This window comes from Helianthus annuus, chromosome 13 (genome assembly GCF_002127325.2).
Source record: "Helianthus annuus cultivar XRQ/B chromosome 13, HanXRQr2.0-SUNRISE, whole genome shotgun sequence".
In the NCBI taxonomy this organism is placed as follows: domain Eukaryota; kingdom Viridiplantae; phylum Streptophyta; class Magnoliopsida; order Asterales; family Asteraceae; genus Helianthus; species Helianthus annuus.
This window is the reverse complement of record NC_035445.2, coordinates 117498853-117525168: the sequence shown is the minus strand read 5'-3', so window position 1 is coordinate 117525168 and position 26316 is coordinate 117498853. Positions and strand designations below refer to the sequence as shown.

The 26316-nt window shown below is 36.4% G+C and overlaps 1 protein-coding gene across 1 annotated transcript; it reads right to left on the bottom strand.

Annotated features, from left to right (window-relative positions):
• Positions 1–19246: 19246 nt before the first annotated feature.
• On the bottom strand, positions 19247–25189 carry LOC110899102. Its single transcript, XM_022145978.2, has 5 exons — positions 24934–25189; positions 21306–22735; positions 20590–20710; positions 20420–20479; positions 19247–20310 (listed from the first exon to the last, which is right to left on the bottom strand). Exons 2-5 carry the CDS (start codon positions 22712–22714, stop codon positions 19390–19392), a joined length of 2511 nt encoding a protein of 836 aa, XP_022001670.1. The 5' UTR covers positions 22715–22735; positions 24934–25189; the 3' UTR covers positions 19247–19389.
• Between the last annotated feature and the right edge of the window lie 1127 nt (positions 25190–26316).

Sequence of the window (26316 nt, the reverse complement as noted above, 5' to 3'; positions counted from 1 at the left end):
TCGGTTTAGGGTTGTTATAGTGATTGTTGTCTAACAAGTTAAATTAATATTCCAAGTTTATCCTAGGTTTATAGGCTGTGAAAGAGTAAATCATATTAGGATACTTTTGTAAACCCTTAGATAACCCGTGAGGGAGCCTAGATTAACCGGTAACCATAACAGCCTTTAGAGTGCCATAAGTGTCTTCTCGGGGAAGGGTCGAGGGTCTTGTTCGGTGTCTCGAAAGGTTTATAATATAAAGATACTGGTTCCATAATAATCAATAATCATAATAAATCATTACTATTACAATCCAGGATTCCAGTCTATGTAGTCTTTCCATCATCTGAGTAAATCCAAGTTAGTTTGTGCTTCGTTAATTTAGTTAATTAATTTACTTTTAAATCACAATTTTAGGTGTCTCGAAAGGTTTATAATATAAAGATACTGGTTCCATAATAATCAATAATCATAATAAATCATTACTATTACAATCCAGGATTCCAGTCTATGTAGTCTTTCCATCATCTGAGTAAATCCAAGTTAGTTTGTGCTTCGTTAATTTAGTTAATTAATTTACTTTTAAATCACTACTTTTAGCACATCACTAACCAAGTCGTAACACCTTGATTCAGTGAACTAGTCACTAGATCCAACAACTCGAAAACACCCATGAAATCGAACACCTTCGAAATCACCTCCCGAGAACACCCGAAAAAGGTCTCCACCAAAATCAGAATCGACATCACAAGGCGTCGGTGAGAGCGTCCGTTGGTGTGTGCCGGCGAGTGCGATCGACGGTGGGAGGTAAGCCAAATTATCCCATACCATAACTTATCAAATAAAGCAGTTATTACAGACATAGATATCCCAAAGACAAATCATAGTTTCGACAACTCAAAATTTTAATTGTTTTGTTTCTAGACTCTTCCTAACTCGATTCCACAAAAGTTAGCGAAGCACAACATCCTAAACACCTGTCACATGCGTTAAAATAAAAGTCAATACACATAGTGTAAAGGTGAGTATACAAGTTTAATAGTATAATAAATAGCGAAATCGATTTACGCATAACCAGCATGTAACATGTAGCAAAGTGAAGCTAGTAGGTTATCGACAATGAAATATGCACAGACGTGACTGCGAGTTGTAGAATGCGCAACACATATCACCACTGTGACACATGAAGTAAAGCCCTTAACAACCCCTGTCCACAACAGGTGCTGAGTCCAAACTATAGTACTATCGTTGCTAAGGTGTCAGGCAACAATCACTGTGTAAACATAACATATAATCATTCATCGAGAAACACGTATAACATGCAGTAACGGTTAGCGTATAAAAGTGTTTGCGTTGTGTGTCGATTGTGATTTGTAACGTATGTAACACCCAAAAGTGCGTAAAGCAAAAAGGGTTCGAGTATACTCACAAATCGTGTTTAACGAGTAAACACAGTCTTGGATTGAAGGGAGCGCTGGAAAGTTAGCCTGATTACAGAATGATAGCGTAAGCGATGAACAGTGCGTAAAACGGTGCGAGAGGAACAAAGTGACGGAGGGTCATTCGATCGGATGTCAATTTGGACGGATGGTCATCCGGTCGGATGGCCATTCGGTCGGATTGTCATTCGTTTGGGATGGATGCGTTTATGTATGATGTGACTTTGAAGTTTTCATTGTAGCATTTTGAAAACAGAGAAGTATTTCTACCTTTCAGGTCATCCGGTCGAACGGTCATCCGGCAGGATGATCGTTCGATCGGATGGCAATCCGTCCAAGTGAGACACTTCACATAACCAAGTTCACAGTAGGATGGTCATTCGATCGGATGGTCGTCCGATTGGATGACCATTCGTTTGGATACTGTCATTTATTGAAAATTGTAAAATGTTTAAGTATTTGAGGCCATAAGTCATCCGATCGGATTGTCGTTCGACCGGATGGCAATCCGATCGGACGGTAGTCCGTTGGTGACTTGTTCGTTTTGAAATCTGGAAAATTTTGTTAAGTTTAGGAAGTTTGCGGTTTGACCAAGACGATATGACAACGTGTTAAACAACGAAAACTCCACCAAGTCCAAGTCATCCGATCGGATGGGAATCACCCCGTTCGACCAATTAACTGTCCTTGATGGTTGTTCATGTTCAACCCGCTAAGTCGGTTATCTCGACGATAGGAATCAGTTCTCAGAGAATGAGTGGAAGGCCTGAATGAGCTCCAATTCTATCGGTTTTGAGTACATGAGTGTAAAAGAGTTGAAAGAAGGTTAAACTGGGTTGAAAATGTTTAGATCCAGGTGAAATTAGTGTTTAAACATGTTGAAATCTCTTAGATCTGAGTTATTCTTGGTGGAATGAGGTCACACTTTGAAGTTCATGAGAACCCATGATGACATCATCCTAGAACACCCCAAATCAACCGATTTCATGGTGAAAAGTTAAGATTTGATGGTGAAAAATGATGAGAAAGTGTACGCTGATTGAGAAAGCACAAGATTTGAGGTAGGAACTTACAAGAATCGCGAGGAATCGTGAGAAAATAGCCCAAAAGTGTGCTGGTCGAACGAGAGTTGTCACAACACTGTTCATGTGATGCGACAGGCGCTATTTATAGGTAAAGGGAGGAGAAAGGCGGTGTAGTGGTGCGATCGGAGGGTAGTCCGATCGGATGGTCATCCGGACGGTTGACCATTCGATCGAATGGTCATTCGATCGAAAGGCTCCAGCAAGTTGGCTTTCGATGTTTCGTTTCGTGCGTTGAGCGTTGCGATGCGTTGCGTTGCGAGTAAGCGATGCGCTAATATTAAACAATAGTTACACGAATAACATAACTACTAATAAACCCAAAAGTAAACCTTAGAGTTCGAGTTCGCGATGAGATTGCGTTGCGATAGAGTTGCGATTGCGTTTGCGATAAACCACCGCAAACATAATTAAACATGCACAAGTAACACATAAATAGCACACACATGTAAAACAATATCCAGAACATGCGATTCAAGTTGCGATGCGATAGCGATGAGATTAGCGATTAATAGTCGGTTAGACTGCGATTATTGCATTTACTCCACATAATACAACTAAAGTAACACAAATTAGAGTATCGATTCACAAGTCAAGGAGTACAATCAATAATTAAGCAAGGAGTGACAGATCGCATTTAGCAATCTTTTATTCCTTTGACTTTGACTTTGACTTGTACTTTGACTTCGAAACACGGGTTGTTACAATTTTTTTAACATAAACAATGGTGGACGTCTTCCTGTTTTCTCACTACCTCTAGTACAGTATGGCATTATACAAGTCGCGAACTATTTACCTTTGGTTCAAGCAACTCCTTGTTAACCAGGTGCAATAGCCATGGTAATCTATCACTCATCCCTTCGGTTATAGACACCTATTAAACATGAGACATGGATCAAGAACTCATATGGTGTTAAGTAATTCTCATTTTTCAATCAAGGTTAAAGTGATCTTACAAACCAATAGTTTGAGCACAACCATGCGTTTGCACCAATTTGAATCAATGAGGGGCCCGACATGTTAAACTCTCATATAAGTAAGAGAACAAAATCTTGTATTGGATGCATACGGTTCCCGATAAACCTCAGATTTATTCACAATCGTTGCTCTTATTATTGCATGATAAAGACCAGCCTTAAGGGAACGTCAAGGATACAAAGACCAAACCAGTTTCAAAACTTCTTATTACGATGATCCATAAAGAAAGTTTTAAAGGCACAATCTTAAAAGTATAGTGTTTACCCCTAACAAGAACAAGAACGATTAATTATCAAAACATAATCAAGTCAGACACTTGTCACTAAGGATGAGAATTTTCACACCAAATACTAGTACCATATTGATATCGTACTGGTCTCGTATTGTATTATACTAATATCGATAGAATATATACGATGCGGTATTTAGTTTTGTATTTAGCTCAATTTCAAAATTGGTACTATGTAGTACGCTATTGGTTTCTTACGTACAACGGTACTGTATCGTAACAATATTGACCAAACATATATGGTACAATATTCGGTTTTGGTTTTGGCTAAATTTCAATATCGGTACTATGTGGTACGATATAAGTTCGATACGATACCAATACTACTCATCCATACTTGTCACTATAGTTTCATTTTTTGGCTTATTAGGCTTTCAAAACGAATAATCATGACACAAATTAGGTTGGCCCGAAACTTTTGTTTGTATGTACCACCGTAACATTGTTGGGTGTCGAATCAAATGAAACCTACTACGATGCCCAATTATTAGTATGAGTGGAAGTATGGTTCGTGTTCATTGAGATACCAATTAACGAGTTATACTAAAACATTTAAGAGCAAATACGATCAATGATGTGCTAAAAGCAGTTTAATAAAAACGACCTAAATTAACCTAATTTAGACATTATGTAATACCCTAGACTCTTTAAACTCGACTAAACTACTAACCGGTAAGTGGACCGATTAACTCTAGTAAAGCTAAATAAGTCCGGAAATCAAACCCACAGGACTGTATTTAACTACGTTAACTAGACTCTCTAGACTTAGACTGACACAACACTATCTGTTTTTATATTGGGGGGAGGTTCTAAATATCCTAAAATTTCGAATTAATTAAATACTAATTATCTAAATTAACGAAGACACAAATTAACTTGGGTTTAATGCAGATGATGGTGAAAGACTACCTAGACTAGAATCCTGGATTGTACTAGTTATCCTTTATTAGGATGCTTGTTACTATGGAACCAGGATCTTATAATACGAAACCTATTGAGAGACCGAACAGGACCCCCGACCCTTCTTAGGAAGACACCTATGGAACTCTAAAGGTTGTTGAGAACACCGGTTGGTCTAGACTTCCTCTCGGGTTATCTAAGTGGTTTTTGAAAGTACCCTAATTCGCTCTTGTAACGCCTCGCTTTTTGTAAATTTCTTAATTTAGCAAGTTCGTTTGTACCTTCCATTTATGGATGTATTCCCTTTGTAATCGTATTCCATTTCAAATGTTGTAATCCGAGACTTGAATCATAATGAAAACTCAATCTTTTATACACTTGTGTTATACATAATACGTAAATACTTGTTAAACATTCGTGATACACATGCTTGATACAATTTATACACAAATTCATACTTGTTTATACATGCAAAATTCATTTATACATTCATTTATTTGTACACTACACATATACATTTCACGTACCCGTTTAAAACACTTGAAACCGATAAAATATGCAATTTATAATTTCGTGCATAAGGTACTGATCCCTCTCGCACGAGAGGACCCAGTCGTCCCAAATGCCCCTTTCGTCCTTAATCCGTCTCGTCCCAAACTCGTCCCCTAGACTATAAATACCAACCCATTTCCTTCATTTCCAACCTTCACACTCCAAACTTTTCTCTCAAAATCTGAATTCGAGCATTTCTTTGGAGCTTGTCTCAGCTACTTTCTAAGTGAGTTTATAACTCATTAACAACTGATTTCTTTTACTTTCTTCCATTTTCATAAAGTTTTACAAGATTCTTCACAAACTTTCACTTGGTTTCTTAGATTTGCAATGGCAAACTGATACTAACTATCAATTCGTTGAGGACCAAGCCTAGAAGTGAAGATAATCTTTCAAACTTTTTTGTAAACAAACTTTCTGACTTTAAACTCGGCCGAATAAGAGACTCTCTGAGCTCACAAGCTAAGTCAATAGCCGTGGCTTCATGTTAGAGCCAATTCTAGCTGAGAAGGTAATCAGTTCAACCAAAACCGAACTGATTTCACCTAGAAAAAGTGCCAGTCGTCTGAGCTGATGGCCCACTCGCCCGAGAGGATAACATTCTCGTGCGAGAGGGGACTTATGTCATCCAAATGAGACTGTTTCACTACGTTCCGACGTTTCTAAGTGTTGAATGATTATCCAGATCCCTATTTTCAATATAGTCGACTCTGGAACATCAGTGTGTGATCTGTGGAAGCCTTGGTTTCCAACCTAGTTCCACCACCTCACTTAAACTCGTAAGACGAACACCCGAACAATCTCCTAGACCTAGAACAAGTTAACCCCTTACAGCCTCCGACACTTAGTTCATTGTTTCTATGTCGTGTTGGCACACCTGGGTTGTCCTTATTCGGTTGTTTGGTTTATATTTACATTCTGTTATTTCCATTTTTGTATTCGTGACCAACCGGTCAGTTAACTAGGTTAACTGATTTGTGCTTTAGTGAACAATACCGAGGTTATTACCTCCTTGCATGACTTTTATGAACTCTATGAACATTCTAGACTAAAATTATAACTAAATAACTTAACTGAACGCACAAACATAACTGATTAATTAAAACGTTCAAACGAGAATTAGTTCACCAAATAGTCCCTCTCGTGCGAAAGAGTGGTCCCACTCGCGCGAATGGCCTGTCGTCCCAACTGTTCTCTCGTCCGAACAGTTTGTGTTTCGGTTTTCCCGTTATTCTATTTCCGCGTTCCTTGTCGCTTATTCTGTCGGGCAAACCAGGACCCGTAAAATCACTTGAACTTAGTATCGTGACAAGTACTCTGACAGAATATACTTTCTGTCTATTTATACTTTCGTACTATACTACGTACTTTAATTCCGTATCATAATCCTCCATTCCAACTCCAACTCACGCCTTCGTTTGCCCTGTAGGGTAACATTGGTGTTCCTATATTACGCCAACCAACACTACACTTGCGGGATTAACTAAGAAGACTTAGCAAAACCGTGAGTATACTCGAACACCCTTTTTTTGTTTTACACTTTGGGTGCAATATGTTTACTATTAAACCTACACAGTTACACTTAGACTTTATTCAAATACACAAACAATCAAATACATGCATGCATACATTATACTTGATTCGTTAATCTAGGATTAATCCTTTTTGTGATGAACTTGTCATTAACTTCGTACGAGCCTACCCTTAACATGTATAGCGCTATAGGAGTAACATCGCCCGTATTCTTGAGATCATGTTAAGTCTTTAACATTGCGGTAATCTTTGGGTTGACTTGAATAATCACATGCCAGTTTTACATTAATCTTGATAACTTAGTTTTCCATGTGGATTTGTTTAAATCTTTATTTCATATGCTATGTATCAAACTTGTATACTCGCCAATACCTTTGTATTGAACCATGTATTTTTAAACATATTTGCAGGTTGATGATGATATTAAAATTGGGCTTAGTGAGGATGCTTTAGATGCACACTTAGAAATCGTTATACTTTGTAGTTGTATCAATTTTGAATTGTATTGTATTGTACTTCGTTTTGTTGTATTTGGAGAATGTTGTATTTGATTTCGTATGATGTAACTTGACAATTTGTATCAATGAAATGAAATCAGTTTTATTTTAATATCTACTCCCTCTCGGGTTATAAACCCAGGATAAACTTGGGTTCTTGACTCGACTTGTGACGTGAATGTGAGTGTGTGATTTTTCATATATTTTTAAGTACGTTTTACTCGTTTATCAAGCTTTAAATTTATAAAACACAATATAACACTATCACTTTCTACAACACGTTTAGGGCAAGTGCACCCATCGTTGGCGTAGTATAGTGATGGTAAGATACCGAGGGCGTCCAAGGACACAAGAGCTTTTAATACCGGATTATCGTTAACGTCTAATCTAATCAAATTTTGAGAAAAGTTTTTTAATAAGTAAAATAAAGAAAGAAACTAAAGTAATAAAAGAAACAAATAGACAAGATGGAATCACTTGGTTCCGACTCATCTTTTATGTATCTTTTGATGATTTCCGAACTTTGGGTTTTTTAAGAGATTATCTTGGTTATAGTGGCATGTCCCTCTTTTGGAGGCAACGCTACCCTCGGCCATATTGGTTTGAGTCAGGGATACAGTCCCGCAAGGCCGGAATATTGAAAGATAATTAAGTAAGTTATTAATGCAAAATGCGGCATGTCCCTCTTTTGGAGGCAACGCTACCCTCGGCCATATTGGTCTGAGTCAGCAGGGATATAGTCCCGCAAGGCCTTTTTAAAGTTTTAATAGTAGTTTATTCATAAGGGATTCAAGCCGTTCTTACATCCCCTGATTTGATGTTATCTACCTCAAAGGAAGTCCTAATAAGTTTGAACCAAGTCCTCGCATGATCTATACACTGAACGAGGCAATAACTTTACCCAAACCACCATTCTAACCCCCTTCCAGGCAGTTAACACACTTTATATAGATCGTAAAGACACGAATGAGTGAATCAACAAAACATGAAGAGATGATAGAATAAAGCTCACTTTCAATATAAAAAAACTAGTTATGAAAGTCACTATACAAACCCAATTAAAAAGCTAACCAAAGATTGGAAATCAAAAGTAATACATAAAAGACTTTGTCTTCACCAAGTGATGTAAGAGATTAGCCAAGCATGGCCATAGTTTGACAAAGGCTCTTACGATCGATCTTGGATACCGAGACTACTATGCACTCTAAACTCTAACAGTTGTAGTGGATGATGGTGGTAATGTGGTTGTGGAGTGGTGGCAGGTGTGAGTGAAGAGGTTTGCCAAGGGATGGATTGCAATTGAACCAAGTACCCTTATTTATAGTTGGAAACAAAAGCTTTACACGACCACATGCTCGGTGGGCATGGCCCCGTACCTCCTTATTCTTTGTCTTCATTTAAAGAGTTATGTCAGTCCGGATGCTTGCACGACCCCGTGGCCATTGTACTTGATGTACTATCCAAGATTTGCATATCTAGGAGTTGACCACTGCCCCTGTCCATTGGACACGGCCCAGTGTCTCTTGTCTGCTTCTGTTTGTCTTTTTTCTTTCTGGAATCTTGAGTGGGGCATGGCCCATGCCTTGGTGGCACGACCTCGTGCTTGTCTTCTGATTCGTTGTTTTTGGTCTTGGGGTGAAGCTCAGATGGTCGGTATGATGTATCAACTTCCCTTCTTTTGTATTTATGCTGGTTTTTGCCGTTAATTTGTTCCTTTTGTATATTTAAGCTATTTTCATCCTGAAAATAAAAAGTATACAAAGGAATGCACTTCTTCCAACATTAGTACTAAAAAGGGTTGATTTTATATCTTATTTGATATAATTTATATGTTGCATTTGGTGCATATCAAATACCCCTACACTTGAATATTTGCTTGTCCTCGAGCGAAACTCCTTAATATTGCTTACACACCCAAATGGAATTGGTAGAAAATGAGTTTTTGGGTCTTGTTGTAGAGTGTCGGGAATCCAAGTTCTTTTTTATTCTTGTTTTTATTTTATTTACAATCCTATTCGACATGATTTATTTAGAACTCTTTTTAAGAAAAATAAATATTTTTAGGCATAATATGCCTTTTAAAATTTCATTTAGCTATATACAAATTCACACTTCTCACAAGTGATCACTCAACACTCGACCGAAGATGTATAAGTGAAACGCTCGGTCTCGGTATGGAACTTACTCCTACCATATGCTTGACAAGTAATCAAACCTCCTCCTTTTTAACATAATCTTTGTAAATATCAAAAGGACTTTTAAGGGTAGGCTTTGGTTAGGGGTAGTGTAGTTTTATTTTAAAAAGTGGCTAAAGGCGTAAAATGTCAGTTTTCTTTTGAATTTTTTTTATTTGTGAGTTAGGTACAATCTAAAGGTTTATAAGCAATGAATTTGCTTATTTATTTAAAACAACTAGAGAGATTTTTTTTTTTTTTGAAATACATATTCATAAGATAACTAAGTCATATATTTTTGTGTATTTCAAAAGAACCGAATTTTACTAAAATAAAGGGGTGTAGAAATAAAAAGGTTTTGGGTGATGGGTGATTTATGCAAAATTGTATTTTGCGGGTTTTAAAACGAAAGGTTTAGGCTCAAAAGGATTAACTAAGAAAAATTTTTGTTTTTGGTGAGGAGATAAAGAGAAAATAAGGTTGAAAAGTAAAAGGGTTTATAGTCCTAATGTCTCAATCATTTACTTACTTGGATTTTTTTTTGAATGGTGACTTTCTTTTTGAGTGACCCAATGTCACACCGCCTAAACGGTGGCCCTAGCCAAGATCTGCCCAGACTACGTTGTCTTAACCGGACCCGCGCTGGGTTGGTCAGACTTGGTTATGGCGTTCCCCCGGAAACCGTACTGCCTCCACACGAGATGCCTCGCTGAAGTAACAACCGGATGAAAACTGGGGTGCGGCTCAAGATCGAACCCCCTCGGTGGGTTTGTCACCATCATTGCCTAATATCCACCCCAATATGACACAAATGAGAATTGAACTTGAGTCTTCATTGGAAAATCCAAGTCTCCTACCTCTAGGCCACAAGCGGGGGGATTAGTTGATAAGGACCGGGAATGTATTGTCTTGTCAAGTTCTAGATTCGTAAGAACCGTACGGCTATTAACACAAAAAATGAAAAGTGAGCATTTAGTACAAATATGATATTGAATGCTCGGTAAAAGGGTCAAAACTCACAATTTGTGGGAAAGAGGTAAAAGTGTGAAAATATATATACACTCAAATTTTAAAAAGATTGTCATGCCCTTTTTTATAAATTTTTCTTATATGGTTCTTTTTATCACGGCTCTATCGGTTGTAAACTCGTAAAAACTTGAATTTTTAGAACTTGGTTTTCTAACTTAAACTAAAAACAAGACAAAACAAGCTTAAAAAAAGAAATATTTTTGAAAAAGATTTGGGGTATTTTAGTGGTTCCAAGTAGGATTTTGTGTAAGGTTTGTTTTAGGACAAACAAATTCAAGTTTCCTCTCACACTTAAATTACACATTGTCCTCAATGTCACACCCCGACCCGCAACGGAATGGTACGAGACATGATGATTGCCCAAAGCTTATGACACTTATTAAAACTTCATAATTAAACATGTCAAGATTAATGTCACATTTTTCATATAAGGTCAAATATATCAAATACAACAATCTCCAAACAAAATAATATGATCTTATCTTTATTTATTACTAAGGCAAAAGCTCCTACGTGATCTTGATTTAGTCCAGTCTTCAATTCTTAGTACCTGTATCATGTGTAAAATAATTTTCTTGGGTTAGCTACAACGAGCTGGTGGGTAAACCTTGGTTAAGTAAAAATAGGTTTACCATTTTAAATTTAGAAGTAAAAGAAATATATTTTGCCTTTTTTAAACTCAAATATTAGTTCAAAAATTAAACATGCAATTAATTATGTGAAGTAATGCAACAACCAATATGAACATAGAATGGTCACTGCGCAATGACTAAGACCAAGACCGACACCAAAACCAAACTAACTTCTTACGTCCCACACCCAATAAGGGTGTGACTGTGACGATACCAACATCCCATAGTTAGGAGGAAATGTCAGCCCAAGACTAATGGGGCGATACCGACATCTCCAGGTCATGAGGAAAGGTCAGCCGTGGATCCACTGAATGAATGGGCATTGACTATATGTAAGATTAAATATATTACGTATTAATATTTAATCTATAGCCATCATAATCATTTACATTATAGAGATCAAAATATATTAGAACCTATTATTTAATTAGTTGGTAATTGTTGATGGACCATATTACCCTTAGTAACTAATTAGGTTTCCTCCTGGGTGCTTATATAAGGAGAGTTATGTGGAGGTTTAGGGGTTACTCAGTTACATAATTCACACACCCCATTAGCCATAACATCATCACGAAACCTCCTCTCCTAACCGATACCCTTTTCGGTTTTCTAAGTCCCCATCATCAGTCAGCACCCTAAGGAGGAACCAGATCAAGATGACAAGCATGTCGAACTCCATTACTGGATTCTCCTCTCCACTATCTGCTGTGACAGGTATGATTTATATTGTTTTCCTTCATGCACAAACAGAACTGAACCAGCATGTGGTATCAGAGCATATGTTGATTAGTCAGTTCTGTTTTCGTATCCATAATTCTGGGATTGAAACTTGGAAGACGGAATTTTGAAACCTTTAAAACCTTAACAGCCGGTTTCGAGTCATGAGTATCGACTCGAGATCTTTGTTTTCGTGAAAAAAATAATCATATGTTCATTCGATTTTAACTGGGTTTATGTTTACAACCGAAATCTGTTTAGAAGTCTTAAAAAATTTTCAGGTTTCGGGTTCCAGAATTTTATTTTTATGATTAGGGTTCATCATGTTCATGTGAAAATTCGAAAATTCTGTTATGATTTGGAATATGATTTGGATTATTAAGTGTTTTTCCTGGTTTTGATCTAATTTGGTGCTCTAAATTTTTTTAGAAAACTGTTAAAAGATAAACAGATTACAATTTCGAAATTTGTTGACAAAATTAGATCAGCTTAAAACAGGAAAGAATATCTCTTAATCCCTTAGATTTCGAATTTTCGGTTATGATATCACAATTAACAGCTGTTAGCGAGGTTGCTACTCGCAACCATGAGGTTGCTACTCGCAACCATGAGGTTGCTACTCGCAACCATAACGTCATTACTCGAGACCACGAGGTTGCTACTCGCAACCATGAGGTTGCTACTCGCAACCATAACGTCATTACTCGAGACCACGAGGTTGCTACTCGCAACCATGAGGTTGCTACTCGCAACCATAACGTCATTACTCGAGACCACGAGGTTGCTACTCGCAACCATGAGGTTGCTACTCGCAACCATAACGTCATTACTCGAGACCACGAGGTTGCTACTCGCAACCATGAGGTTGCTACTCGCAACCATGAGGTTGCTACTCGCAACCATAACGTCATTAGTCGAGACACGAGGTTGCTACTCGCAACCATGAGGTTGCTACTCGCAACCATAACGTCATTAGTCGAGACCGTAGTTGCGACTCGCAACCATAACGTCATTAGTCGAGACCGTAGTTGCGACTCGAAATCTCATTATTTTAAGCTGTTTAAATGTGAACTAAAGAAAAAAAATTTTCGGGGCCCCGCCCCGAACCCCGGGCGGGGGCACGCTGTCCCCCGCAACCCCCAGCGAACTCACCGCGGAGTTCGATCCGCGCTAACGGGTGGTTTGCTATTAAATGATTGGTTTTTGTAATTATTTAGTTAATTAATGAGGATCAAATAATGTTTTACAAAACCAAAATGGCTTTACTTGATTGAGCTTCTGATGCATCATTTCTGACCAAAGCTGACTTGATGCATCTACTTATCATCCAAGTATTACGAAAGCTATGTTGTGTGTGCATCATAAGCATGAATGTCTTAATTTCTGGCCAAAGCTGATCTAATTCATTCATAGATGGCATACTCAACAAGTGCATAACTAAAGTGTTTGTCTCAATTTCTGGCCAAAGCTGATTTGTTACAACCACTTTGCACATATGCTTAAATGATTACACTTCTGGCCAAAGCTGTTTTGTCTTCGTTTAAGTAGAACTTTAAGTAGTCTATTATTTTGATGTTAGTAATAGACATATCACAACCTCTTCACACAATGATCCTTATATTAATGATCCTCAATTAATTTTAGTGATCATTTTGTCTGCCTTCTTCTTAGTACCCATATTTTTACTCACTATAATTTTCTTCTATAAATCTATATCTCATCCACTCTAATTCCTAAGCCTAAAATGTTTTGCTTTATTTAAAGTTTCTATAAGAATTAGCTCTTAAATTAAATCCTTGATTATCTCTTAAGACACGATAACCTTATTGCTCTCTTCTGATAAGGCACTACGGAAGAAAAGTAGAGCATGATGATTAGGATAAATCGAACATGATATCTCTTATGATAATCAAGAACTCTCTAACATAATTGCTATCACTAAAGTTATTCCAGATTAAGTTTTTCCTAAGACTAATCTATAATTGTGAAATAATCACAAGAACTCCTAAGGTGCATGTCTTCATTTAAAATTATAAATTATAAGGTTAAGTGGCATATGTGAATATATTATAATGTACAATACCATGACCCGTAAAGTTAAGGGCTTACGCATGGAAATAAGTACATTTTCCAGTACATTACATACTAAGTTTTCATTTGTACAATTTGATGCATTATAAATCAGCTATAACACTCAAAAGTACCAAAGTATAACGAGTGTGTTGATAAGCAACATATGTACATAGAAATAAATGTTTGAAACTGGAAAATAAGATGTTATTCACTTTACAACCACTAAAACCTTAAGAGAGGATTGTTCTAAAGTCCATAGACAAATTACAAGTGCTAATCCCAACGTTAAGGTTCTTCAAGGGAAAATCTCACTGCATAATTATGTCATTAGACTAGGCATAAGCAACGAGACTATCCATTATTCTAAAGAACAGTTGGATAAATTAATTAGATAGTAACTTACTAATGATATTTAAGTCTGATAATTTTAATATTCCAATTAACACATGATTAGTTGACTCTAGTTCCATACGTTTCCTTACCAGAACTCGACAAATAACTAACATGGGAGTTAGTGACAAAATTAAATGTTAAGACTATAAGAACCATAATGAACAGTCTTCCAACAACGCCTTTCGATACCTTATATATTCTGATTAATCAGAATATAGTATCATAATTAAGCAATGTTATGAAGGTTGTGAGGTTTGCATAGTCAACATAAAGTCACACTTATCTTAAATTCTCATCTTATTTGTTCTAAATATCTGGATAGAAACATTACTGTGATGAAACTAGACGATACCTTACCTTTTCATAACTTTTGTCATCATGCAAATGAGAATTTGACAAAAGGAAAATGAGACTTATAAATTTCATCCATTAGAACCAAAATTCATGAGAAATCATAACATGGTTAATGAGGATGATTTTTTCATCTAATCTTATTTTCAGTGATTCTAAATCATGACGTCACAGCCCTAAATATTACTTGGCTTAAGGAATAAGTATGGGTCCATCATAAGTCATTCATTGACATTCGTGGAACTTATTCCAAATGGAATATTCAGACATAATTCATTTATCATTTGAAAGACTATCAACTTGTATCTAAATTTTTGTGCATATGGCCTACGGTCTTAGAAGAACTCTATTCATATATGTAGTTAATCAGATTTCTATTAAATATGTCCTTAAAGTTTCTTATGATATCTGGACATTAAAGAAATCAAATAAAGTCTAACGTATATGAGATAGGTTCCCACGTCACGTAGCTCATTGAAACTTCTCTTGTAGCATTCTAGAGATATTAAAGATCAGTGGGAGCATTAAGTGTCTTAATAATAACTTGCAATAGTTGCAAGAGATGGGGGATTGAAAATTTTAAATTTCCACTTCTTGTACAAGACATCGTTCCATCACGCCACTGTTCAATCAAACCTCATCTCCTTAAATCTAATGCTACTCTTACAAAAGTTTCATTGTTGCTTAATTGTGGGCGCACTTAGATTTCTTACCTAAACTAACATAATCCTCAACAAGAGAAACTACAACGACTAATGTCATTAATTTGTTTTCTCTATTAGAATTTGTTGGTCGTTAAGTATTGACCCTAAGCATGCTGAGTTCCTAAAGATTTCTAAGGTTAGTGGGAGCAGTCAAAGTCCTTATTATGACTTGCAAGGAATACAAGAGGCGGGGGGAAGAGTGTCATTAAATTCATTAAATTCACTCCGAATTTAACTCCGATTACACCTCTTGTACACTATACTGCACCAACTCTTACAAACTTAGAATGAAAATGATAGCAACCTAACCAAGAGCTAATCCATAAAATTGAAACTTCTAATGAACCCAATAATCAACTCAGGAGGTCATCTAGGTTTAAAAGCCTACTAGCTTTGATGATTACATAACCTCCCTAATTGAAGTTGAAATGGATTTTGGAAATGTTTACTGATCCTATCTCTTCAAATTAAGCCATTAGTGTAAATCAATCATTTGAATGGAATAAAACAGTTTTCTAGTGAAACTGACTTTGTGTGTTCTTATAACGTTTGGGATTTGATTAAGTTACCTAAGAGTGTTCATGACTAAACCAAATCCTAATATAAGCGTTAAGACACTCAAAAGCATGATTGATTGTCAAAGGTTGTACTCAGGAAGAGATAAGTTATTAAAGACTCTTTATTGCATATCTAACAAAAGATTTCTTTGAGGATCATCACTGTTCTAGTAGCTTATAATACTTTTAAGCTACATTAGATGAACATTAAAACGATTTTCCCTAATAAATGGCTGACACATTTACATGTTCATTAGATAACAACCTAAAGTTTCAAATTGAAGGTTAAAGAACACTTTATTTGTAAGCCAATAATATCCATGTATGGGTTAATGCAAACATCATAATGTGATGAAAAGCTAACGTAGTTATTTTCATCAAGAATCAAGTGGATTAATGTACCTACCTCAAGATGAGTGGGAGCAACTAAAATAAACTTGTCTATATAGATGACATTCTTTGACAAGCATATGTTACATAAGTCAAAGCATTGTTAACACAAACTTTGATATAATAAAACTCAGAGATATCTCTTACGTGATTGATATCATAACATACTGAGATAGACCCAATGGGATATTAGTTTCGTTCCATAAGTTTAACATTAAATGGGTCCTTACATATGTAACAATCAATATTGCTCTCCTTTAGAGGATAATGGGATAAATGAGATTATTTATTTATGCTTCATTAATTAGAAGCCTTATGTAAGTTTAAGTCTATACTCGTTTAGATATTACTCATATTGCAACACACTAGATATGTCTAGATTAATGTGTAGCATCTAATGGAGTATTACAATATCTTTAAAAGAAACGAGAGACTGCAATTTAAAGAAGAAGTGAGAATTAAAACAGGTTTATTACTCTAACTTTGAGATATTCAAAGATTATAAAATGCAGTTTCGGGTATATCTTTATGTCAGCAGACAAAACCTATTTCATGGAGGAGTCATAATGCACTGATATTAACAACCTAAGTTATAACGACATAACATGGCCACTAAATGTTGTTGGAAATTTAATCAGTGGACTCATAAGTTTATTAACTCCATATAATGTTTTGAAGAATTAGTGTGATAAAGTCAGCCACCATAACTCCTTGAACAGTAACAGTTCAAGAGGTGCTGCATTAAGTTTCGATACGCAATTAATTATTCGTTTATGAACGAATTGAGGAAACTAAGTTTTGTATCGAATACATTCATGATATGCTTAAGGATCCTATAACTGAAGGGCTATTACCCATAAGTCTTATTAAGAGAGCTCATAGACGGGTATTAATTAATAGTCGTGCGCAATTGCATATCGTACTATGAATGACTAAGTATTAGTTAATTTTCCTCAAGTTTGATTTTGTATGTCTGTTAGAATATGTTCAACCGGTATAATGGCATATAGACAAATAAAAGTTACAAATCAAACAAAGGGCTTACGCGTATTTTGATCATGATGATTAGGTTTTAAATTAAGGCTATAGTATGATTAATGGGGGTCCTGAGTCGCATAATGATTCAACGGCTGTATTTTTCTGCTATAGTACTTGTTTAAGGCTAAAATGAGTGTTAACTCCTGATCAGGCTTATCTAATACTCATAGTAAATGATTACTCGGCTAAGTGGGAGAATGTAAGATTAAATATATTACGTATTAATATTTAATCTATAACCATCATAATCATTTACATTATAGAGATCAAAATATATTAGAACCTATTATTTAATTAGTTGGTAATTGTTGATGGACCATATTACCCTTAGTAACTAATTAGGTTTCCTCCTGGGTGCTTATATAAGGAGAGTTATGTGGAGGTTTAGGGGTTACTCAGTTACATAATTCACACACCCCATTAGCCATAACATCATCACGAAACCTCCTCTCCTAACCGTTACTCTTTTCGGTTTTCTAAGTCCCCATCATCAGTCAGCACCCTAAGGAGGAACCAGATCAAGATGACAAGCATGTCGAACTCCATTACTGGATTCTCCTCTCCACTATCTGCTGTGACAGGTATGATTTATATTGTTTTCCTTCATGCACAAACAGAACTGAACCAGCACTATAATGACCAACACAACAAGAACAACAATAACCTCAACAAACAACAACAAATAAATGCATACATGACACACCAAATATTGCATGTTTGATATTAGATAAAACGATTGATTAAGATACATTGATACACCCCAAAAAGTCAATGATAAAAAAGGGAGAGAGTTTACTCACAGGTGGTGAAGAATCAATCCACGAGAATTACCGCACGAGTATAAGAGGTAAATTAAATGATCAAATCACCCTAAAATATATATAACAAATATTCTAAATAAACGGACGATAACATCTTTCTTATACTCATTCCAAGATATGTCTTTAATCGTAATTCCTCTGGCCTTAAGATGGCCTTGATGCCATTGTAAAGCCTTTCCTTCCAAATGAATCACTGCAATCCTCATCTTCGAATCCTCTGGTGTTTCATGCACCATGAAGAAATGTTCTACCCTATATATCCACCCATCAACATCCAAACCATCAAATTTGGGGAATTCCAACTTACAGATACTAGTGTTCATGTGTGATCGATCAGATTTTGCAGGTGCAATGATTAGATCATCATCCGTTCCTTCTTTGTTTAACAAATTTTCTGTTAAAGTTGTCAAAGTTGACTGAATTGCCGAATTCAATATCCTGAGATCATCAATTGTTGTTGTGAATTGTTCCATCATCTTTTCGTGTTCTTTAACAAGTTCTTCAAGGTCTTGATTTCGTGTTTTTGTTGCCACATTGGATTGAATTAGACGAATTGACAGAACAATGATCTAATTCGATTGAATTGAAACGAATGGATGAAATTGATCGAACAAATGATCAATCTCGTGAAACTGAAACGAATTTTGTGTTGAATTGATACAGAAACACCAAGATCGATGCTCTGATACCAATCTTGGAGCTCAAATTTAGAGAGAGAAGACCCAAAACCAAACTAATTTGTTATTACCAGACTAACCGTTATAAACGGTATTCCAGACTATTACAGAATTGACACTATAGTCCCTGAACTATTACAAAACGAACCAAAACTAATCAAAGTATTTTCTAATCTAACACTATCACCAACAAGATTTGATATTGAATAGTATTATATTATTATACTATATGTTACTAAACTATCACCAACAAGATTAGATATTGGATATGTATTTAGTGAGCTACCACCAAAGAGATTGTTTCTGATGCTACACAAGTACTGGTCACTTAAAACATGCATTTACATATATGCATTTTTGGCATAAAAACACAAAATTATTCACGTGTGATTTTTCTCTAACATGACTTTATAGGTATAACATTGGAAGGAAGATCGCTACTTCTATAAATGTCAATAGTATTTAGTTAACCGCCAAAGTAAAGGTTTCTTCAAACAGTAAAGCTATCTCCATTACAAAAGTAAAAAAAAAAAAAAAAATTCTGATCACTACAACAAATAACTTACAACAAAAGCCCATAAAAATCAAAATCCCCTACTCCTAGCCGCATCCATCCTCCACTGCCCGACGTATTGCGGCCCAGATATGACGGCATTAGGCGGTAGAACAGGAGGACCTGATGCTGGTGGTGGCCATCTAACTATATTTTGCAACACATTAACCTGAGGTTGGGTCATTTGTGGCCTCATAACTTGTCCTATAGGTGGCATTACTTGATTAACCATATTCGGCGCCAAAGGCGGCTGTATGTGGTGTACAGGCGGCACTTCAGGGCGGCGAAGATTTTGGTGAAGGTGTGGCTGCCATTCCGGCATGTCATCATCTTCATTATCTATATTCCATGGTTTATTTATCTGTTTTGCACCACCATCACCCGTTGCAGTCTGTCCGTATCTATATATAAGATGTCTCATCTGATCTACAGGTGTGGATGGATCAACTTGTGTCGGTTTTGGCCTGAACCCAACTTGGGCAGGGTTTCTCTGCCCGGATGAGTTGGGGTTTCCAGAGAAACTAAACTCGGGCAGGTCATCGTCATCCTGGGCAGCAGTAGCCACCCCAGGACCAAAACCAGGAGGTATGTCGTCATCGTCATCATCATCGTCATTATTCGGCTGTGCGACAGCGGGTTGCACACGGTTGACGGATTTTGGAGTGAAATTTAAATTTGTATTCGCGTTTACATTTCCGTGTCTCCTATGCTTTTTATAATGTTTATGTTGAGAAGACGAAGGCGTGTTATTAAAGCTAATATGAGGTCGTCGCCATACGACTACACCTATTAAGCCGTTATCGTTTAACCTTAGTACATCTGTCTGGTTTTTAGAAAGGTATTTGCATAGCATTTCTATGATCCTCGTATGAGGCGGGCAAAAATAAAGTTCGACTCCAGCGTTTGGTTCACCGAATCCTAGCCGATCATCTGTTACATACGAATCCACCGCCTAAACAAAAAACATATTAAAACAATCATTAAAATAACAAAACTTTATAAAAAAAAAGATACTAAAGAGTTAAAAAGATTTAGAGACACCCTCTTTTTATTAGTCTCACCTCGGAAAGATTGGCGCGGTGAATCTCAGAAGAAGAATCTTTCAAAACAAAATGCACAACCTGCAAGAAAAAAGAAATTGGTTCATTTGATCTATAATTTTTAATTTCTTTTGTAATATTGGTTGGTTTAACACTAAAAGTTAAGAGACTCGAAAATAGTCGAAATATACCATGGCTGCACGGGTTCTAGACATGGGAAGTTCTTGAAGAAACTTTTCGAACGCATCAAGTCTCACTCTACCCTTGATCTCTATAGAATCAGGCCACTCCTTTGTTGATGTTTTCTCACCACTAGAATCGAAAATACATAGAAGAACATACTATTATTAAAAAATAAACGAATAAGAATCCGCAAAATACTGAAATCTGGTCATATATAACTAATTCACTATGAAAAATATATTACAAAAAAAAAAAAAAAAAAAAAAACAACCTGCTATCTCAAGAAGGTATTTAGCATAGATCTAAATTCATCCAATAATAGGAGTAAGTACACGGATGGTACCTGTGGTTTACTAAAAATTTGGATTTGGTCCCTCGCTTTCCAAAAGTACACGGATAGTCCTTGTGGTTTGCACTTTATAACGCATTTAGTCCTCAACCAATAAATCTAAAGGTTTTAGCATGTCCAAGTTAGGAACTAAATGCGTTACAAACACCAACCACAAGAACCATCCATGTACTTTAAAAAAAAAGCTGAGGACTAAATGCGTTACAAAGTGCAAACCACAGGGACCATTTGTGTACTTTTGGAAACCTAGAGACTAAATCCAAAATTTTGATGACCATCCGTGTACTTTACTCTAATAAGAACAAAGCGTTCCGATTAATAAATGTTTCAACCAAAGAAAATAATATTTACTATGAAGTAATTTGTATAATATACCTTCTGAACAGTCCAATAGCCGATACGGATGACGAGATAGTAAGCTGCAGTTCGCCTTCCCACATCTTTTCTCCAATAACCACACTAGAAACAGGAACACTTTTTCTTTCTACAGAAACGTCACTGATTTTCACATCAAATAACGCCTCGTTTGACTCTGCTATCGGTTGGTCAACCCTACCTACAATTTCACTATCAGTTTTAACAGCAATGTCTGGTTTTGTCTCGGAGTCTGTAGGCAAGTTCTCAAATGGAGGCTCAGAATCTAGAGATTCCATAAACTCGTCTACCGACACAATTGGCGGTAAAAATCCGTCGTCTTTAAATTCATCGACGATCAATTCTTGCATGAAATCAGTCCCATCAGCAGGTATAGAGATTTCTTTTTCTTCCGCTTCATGTGCTGTTTTCTTCTTTTTTGGCGGGAATTTAGTAAACGAAGTGGACCCCACGGAAACCTCAACCGAAACACCATCGTCTTGTTCCATCTCAACTTGATACTCGCCTTTGTGAGTTTTCTTAACCAAGCGCCTAACGTCTTCATCGGACTCCTGTAAAACTATCATTTTATCGAGTTCCTCGGCTTTTGCGATTCGCCATTCGGAAAGCTGTTTAGAAGCAAGCTCCTCGGCTGTCATTGAACACAACCGTTCAGGAGAGATGACACCGGATAAAACGTTCTCTCGTAGCTCAGGGTTATTACGGTCTTTTAAATTAAACATTAACGATCTCCCTTTTTCTTTATACTTCTTATTCACCCCGTTAAATAACTTAAATAGCTCCGCTTCGATTCTTGAAGCTAATTCTTGGGGTGATTTTACATTATTTTCTATCCCGTTTGTACCACCATTTTGGCCCGGTTCAGGACCATTGTGTTCTTCCCAGGCCCAAGAAAGCCCATTTCCCTGCAAAAGATCATCTTTGACAAAAAACGTGTCTCCAAACGAACCATCTGCATCAGGCATGACATAGTTGTACTGAGGCCCTTGCCCGTCATCTTTCCCATTTTGCCCTTCTGTGCTTACATCAGGCTGAGGATCCACATGTGCTTTACTTGCTTCAGATGGAGAATTATTATTATCGTTATTGGGTTTTTCTTCATTCTGAATGCCAACAGATAATGCGGCAGCTAATGTTTCTCTCATTTTGGAACGTACGGGTTCAGATGACCCATTTTGAACCTTGGGTGAGACTTCTTGAGTCGCAGTTCTATTCTTTGGTGTCTGGACCCGTTGAGAATTAGGTTTACGGAGCATGGGCTGCAATTGAGGTGATCTTTTGTTCACGTGGGGCTCCATTTGAGCTGCCCGTTTGTCTACACTACTAGGGGACAGGGTTTCTGTTGCTGCCTTTCGTTTTGTAGGTAGCAACAGCTTTTCTGAGCCTGTGTTATTCAACACCGTTTCCATTTCAAGTTCCAGAATAGAAGTCTGCAACCAAACAAAGCAAGAACGTGTGAGCGTTTATTGGGTCTGTATTAGTTACTTTAAGTAAATCTAATACACAATAAAACCAAAGATTAAAAAAAACACAAACATATAAACATACAAGTGCAGATAGCACAGTAGCAAGGGTGATCACACATATGTAGTTACATGTCAAACTGATCAACAGAACAAACTACCATTTACTAATTCCTAAAGATTAACCTCTAAGCTTCACATCCTATTTATCATCCATTAACCAGCCTCTAGACCGACTATGATACTAGTATGTTACAAAATGCCATTTCATCCACACTCCAAATCCTTTATCGATAAAAGCATGTATTGTTTGGACCGCCTAGTCTCCCCCCTTTACCATATAATATTCTAAGTTACAGTCATGATTTAAAAAAAAAAAAAAAAAACACCTACTAAAAAGTTGCAAAATTTTGTTTTTTATCCTCAAAAAATGGAGCCTTCTTTACAGTAACATGAAAAAGGGAAAAAATATGTTAATTGATAAAAATTCTTGGTTTTTTTTTTTAAACTTTTTTTATATCCAGAGTTGCATCTTGTTTAAGAATTGGTTTATAGATACAAAATTTCTAAACTTTAAAGTCCATCCAACCGACCACAAATGCATTTGATTTCCATAAGCATTGGAACAAGGTTTGCTTAAATATCAAGTGCCAAAACCTGAAGTCATAAATTTATTCTTTGAAATTTTCTTCAGGGGATGCTGAAGGAAGTTATGGTTATAACCTTTTGTCCAGTTGTCCAACAACTGAACCGCAAAAATTGTTAGCTTCTAATGTCTCTATAATTCAAATGCGATCAAACATCCACTTGAATGAAGCTTGAAATTTAAAGGAGGCATATTACTGCTTGCGATTCCTTCACAAGCTCGGAGTCCAAAACAGAGTGATGATAATCGGTCGCATATAGACCAAATGAATTGCATTAACATTATAGGAAAAAAATTACAGATAAAAGACCTAGTTCTGTTACAGAAGGACAAACACAAAGCCAAACAGTAACGTACGGTTACATGAATGCTTCTTAAACTACTCTATAAAAATGTCGCACCTCAAGCAGAGGTTTCTACATCAACTCCAAAAGATAAGACCCTTCAGTTTCAGATGAAAAGCGCATAACCAGCTGAAAACCGAAGATCATGAAATTAGCCTTGAGCAACAAAGCAGCCAAATATGCGAATCCTACAGCAAACTAGCCAAAACAGTAACAACCATTAGAGTATTAGGCCATAGCACTGATTCATCTTTCGTAACCTACAAACCAATAAAATGACAATCAATCATCTTTATTTTTTCATAAAATCGATAACCGAAAATACACAAATCTTATCAGTTTCATCAATAAGAGGGCACAAAGTGGTACCCGAGGAAGGGTGGAGAAAACTGGCCCCGGAGAGAAACACCGGTCCCCCAACCCCGGATAAAAAACAAAAGAATCACCAATCAGTGATTATTCACCATTCATCACCAACTCAAACAAACACACACTGCACATATATATACACATAATACACACACATACACACGCTGCACACACCATACAGGCATAAACACAAAATCGTCACATGCTGCGCACACACAACAGTCACACATATATGTGTGTGTGTTTATATATATTATTATTTTAATTATTTTTTATTGTTTATTATAAATCAAGTGTAAAATATGATAACGGAGAATTCTGGGATGGTTCACTGCAAAATGAGGAGATCTGGGGAGAATGGGCAAAATCTAATCTGGCATCTGGGGAAAACCGGGGAAACTCGGACGACTCTCTCCCCTCTAAGGACCCTCAAGCCAATCAAATCCAATTTTCAAACCGTTTTTCACAATTAAATCAGCCTTATCAACAATAATCCCACATAATATTACAAACCATAGCCATCAAGCGAATCATAAACAACCTAAATCATAACAATCCACCAAAACTCAAATGAATACCATTACCAATGCTTCAAACCCTAATTTTGAAAACAAAACCACACTTATTTCAATCATACATCCTTACAACACATAAAACAAGAAATTTGATAAAGAAAATATCCTTACCAGAAACATATAGCAACACATAAATTGTAAAACTGAATTTGCCCTAACAATTGAACCATAAATCGGCAAAATAAATCTAAAAATATAAGAATAAATTGGAGAAAAAGGAAGATGGGTTACCTGAACGGTAGAAGATGCGGATTGAGTTGAGAGCCGAGAAGTTAACTGAAAATATGGAGGAATTTTGAAGCGAAAAACCCTAGAAATGGAAAGAGATAAATAAAAGTTAAGTTTTGGGGTTGTTATAAAGCGAAATGTAGGGGTTGTTATGAGAAACACGCAAATGTAGGGGTTGTTATGAGAAACACGCAAGTAGTAAAAATCGTGTGGGTTGGGTGGGGCCAACTTTATGAGGTGTTTTTTAAGACTTACGGTATTCTTTTCTTTTTCTTTTTTTTTTCTGAAATTTTTTTTTTCTCTTTCTTACATTATTCATTTGAAACACTTGCTTTCAAAATCTTTGTAGATGGACTTGGTGTTGGTTCAGTTCCGTTTATACATAAAGGAAAACATATAAATCATACCTGTCACCGCAGACAGTGCAGAGGAGAATCCAGTGAGAGAAGACGACATGGAGTTCGACATCTTTGTCAAGGTGATCTGGTTCCTCCTTAGGATGCTAACTGATGATGGGGCTAAGAAAACCGAAAAGGGATATCGGTTTTGGAGAGAAGGTTTCGTGATGATGTTATGGCTAATGGGGTGGTGTAATTGTGTAACTGAGTAACCCCTAAACCTCCACATAACTCTCCTTATATAAGCACCCAGGAGGAAACCTAATTAGTTACTAAGGGTAATATGGTCCATCAACAATTACCAACTAATTAAATAATAGGTTCTAATATATTTTGATCTCTATAATGTAAATGATTATGATGGCTATAGATTAAATATTAATACGTAATATATTTAATCTTACATTCTCCCACTTAGCCTAGTAATCATTTACTATGAGTATTAGATAAGCCTGATCAGGAGTTAACACTCATTTTAGCCTTAAACAAGTACTATAGCAGAAAAATACAGCCGTTGAATCATTATGCGACTCAGGACCCCCATTAATCATACTATAGCCTTAATTTAAAACCTAATCATCATGATCAAAATACGCGTAAGCCCTTTGTTTGATTTGTAACTTTTATTTGTCTATATGCCATTATACCGGTTGAACATATTCTAACAGACATACAAAATCAAACTTGAGGAAATTTCATTAATCATAAAACATAAGCTAGTACAATATGCTCAAATAAGGTCTTTACTAAATCCCATATTCCGAACATGTTCTTCATAAACCTTAGGAGGGAGACCTTTAGTCATCGGATCCGCAAGCATATCCTTAGTACTAATATACTCGATACAAAGATTATTTTCCTCAACACGTTCACGTACAAATAGATATTTCGTATCGAGATATAAACCAGCTCCAGTCGAACTGTTACTGTTCGAGAAACTAACGGCAGCTGAATTATCATAGTAAAGCTTCAATGGTCTAGAAATGGA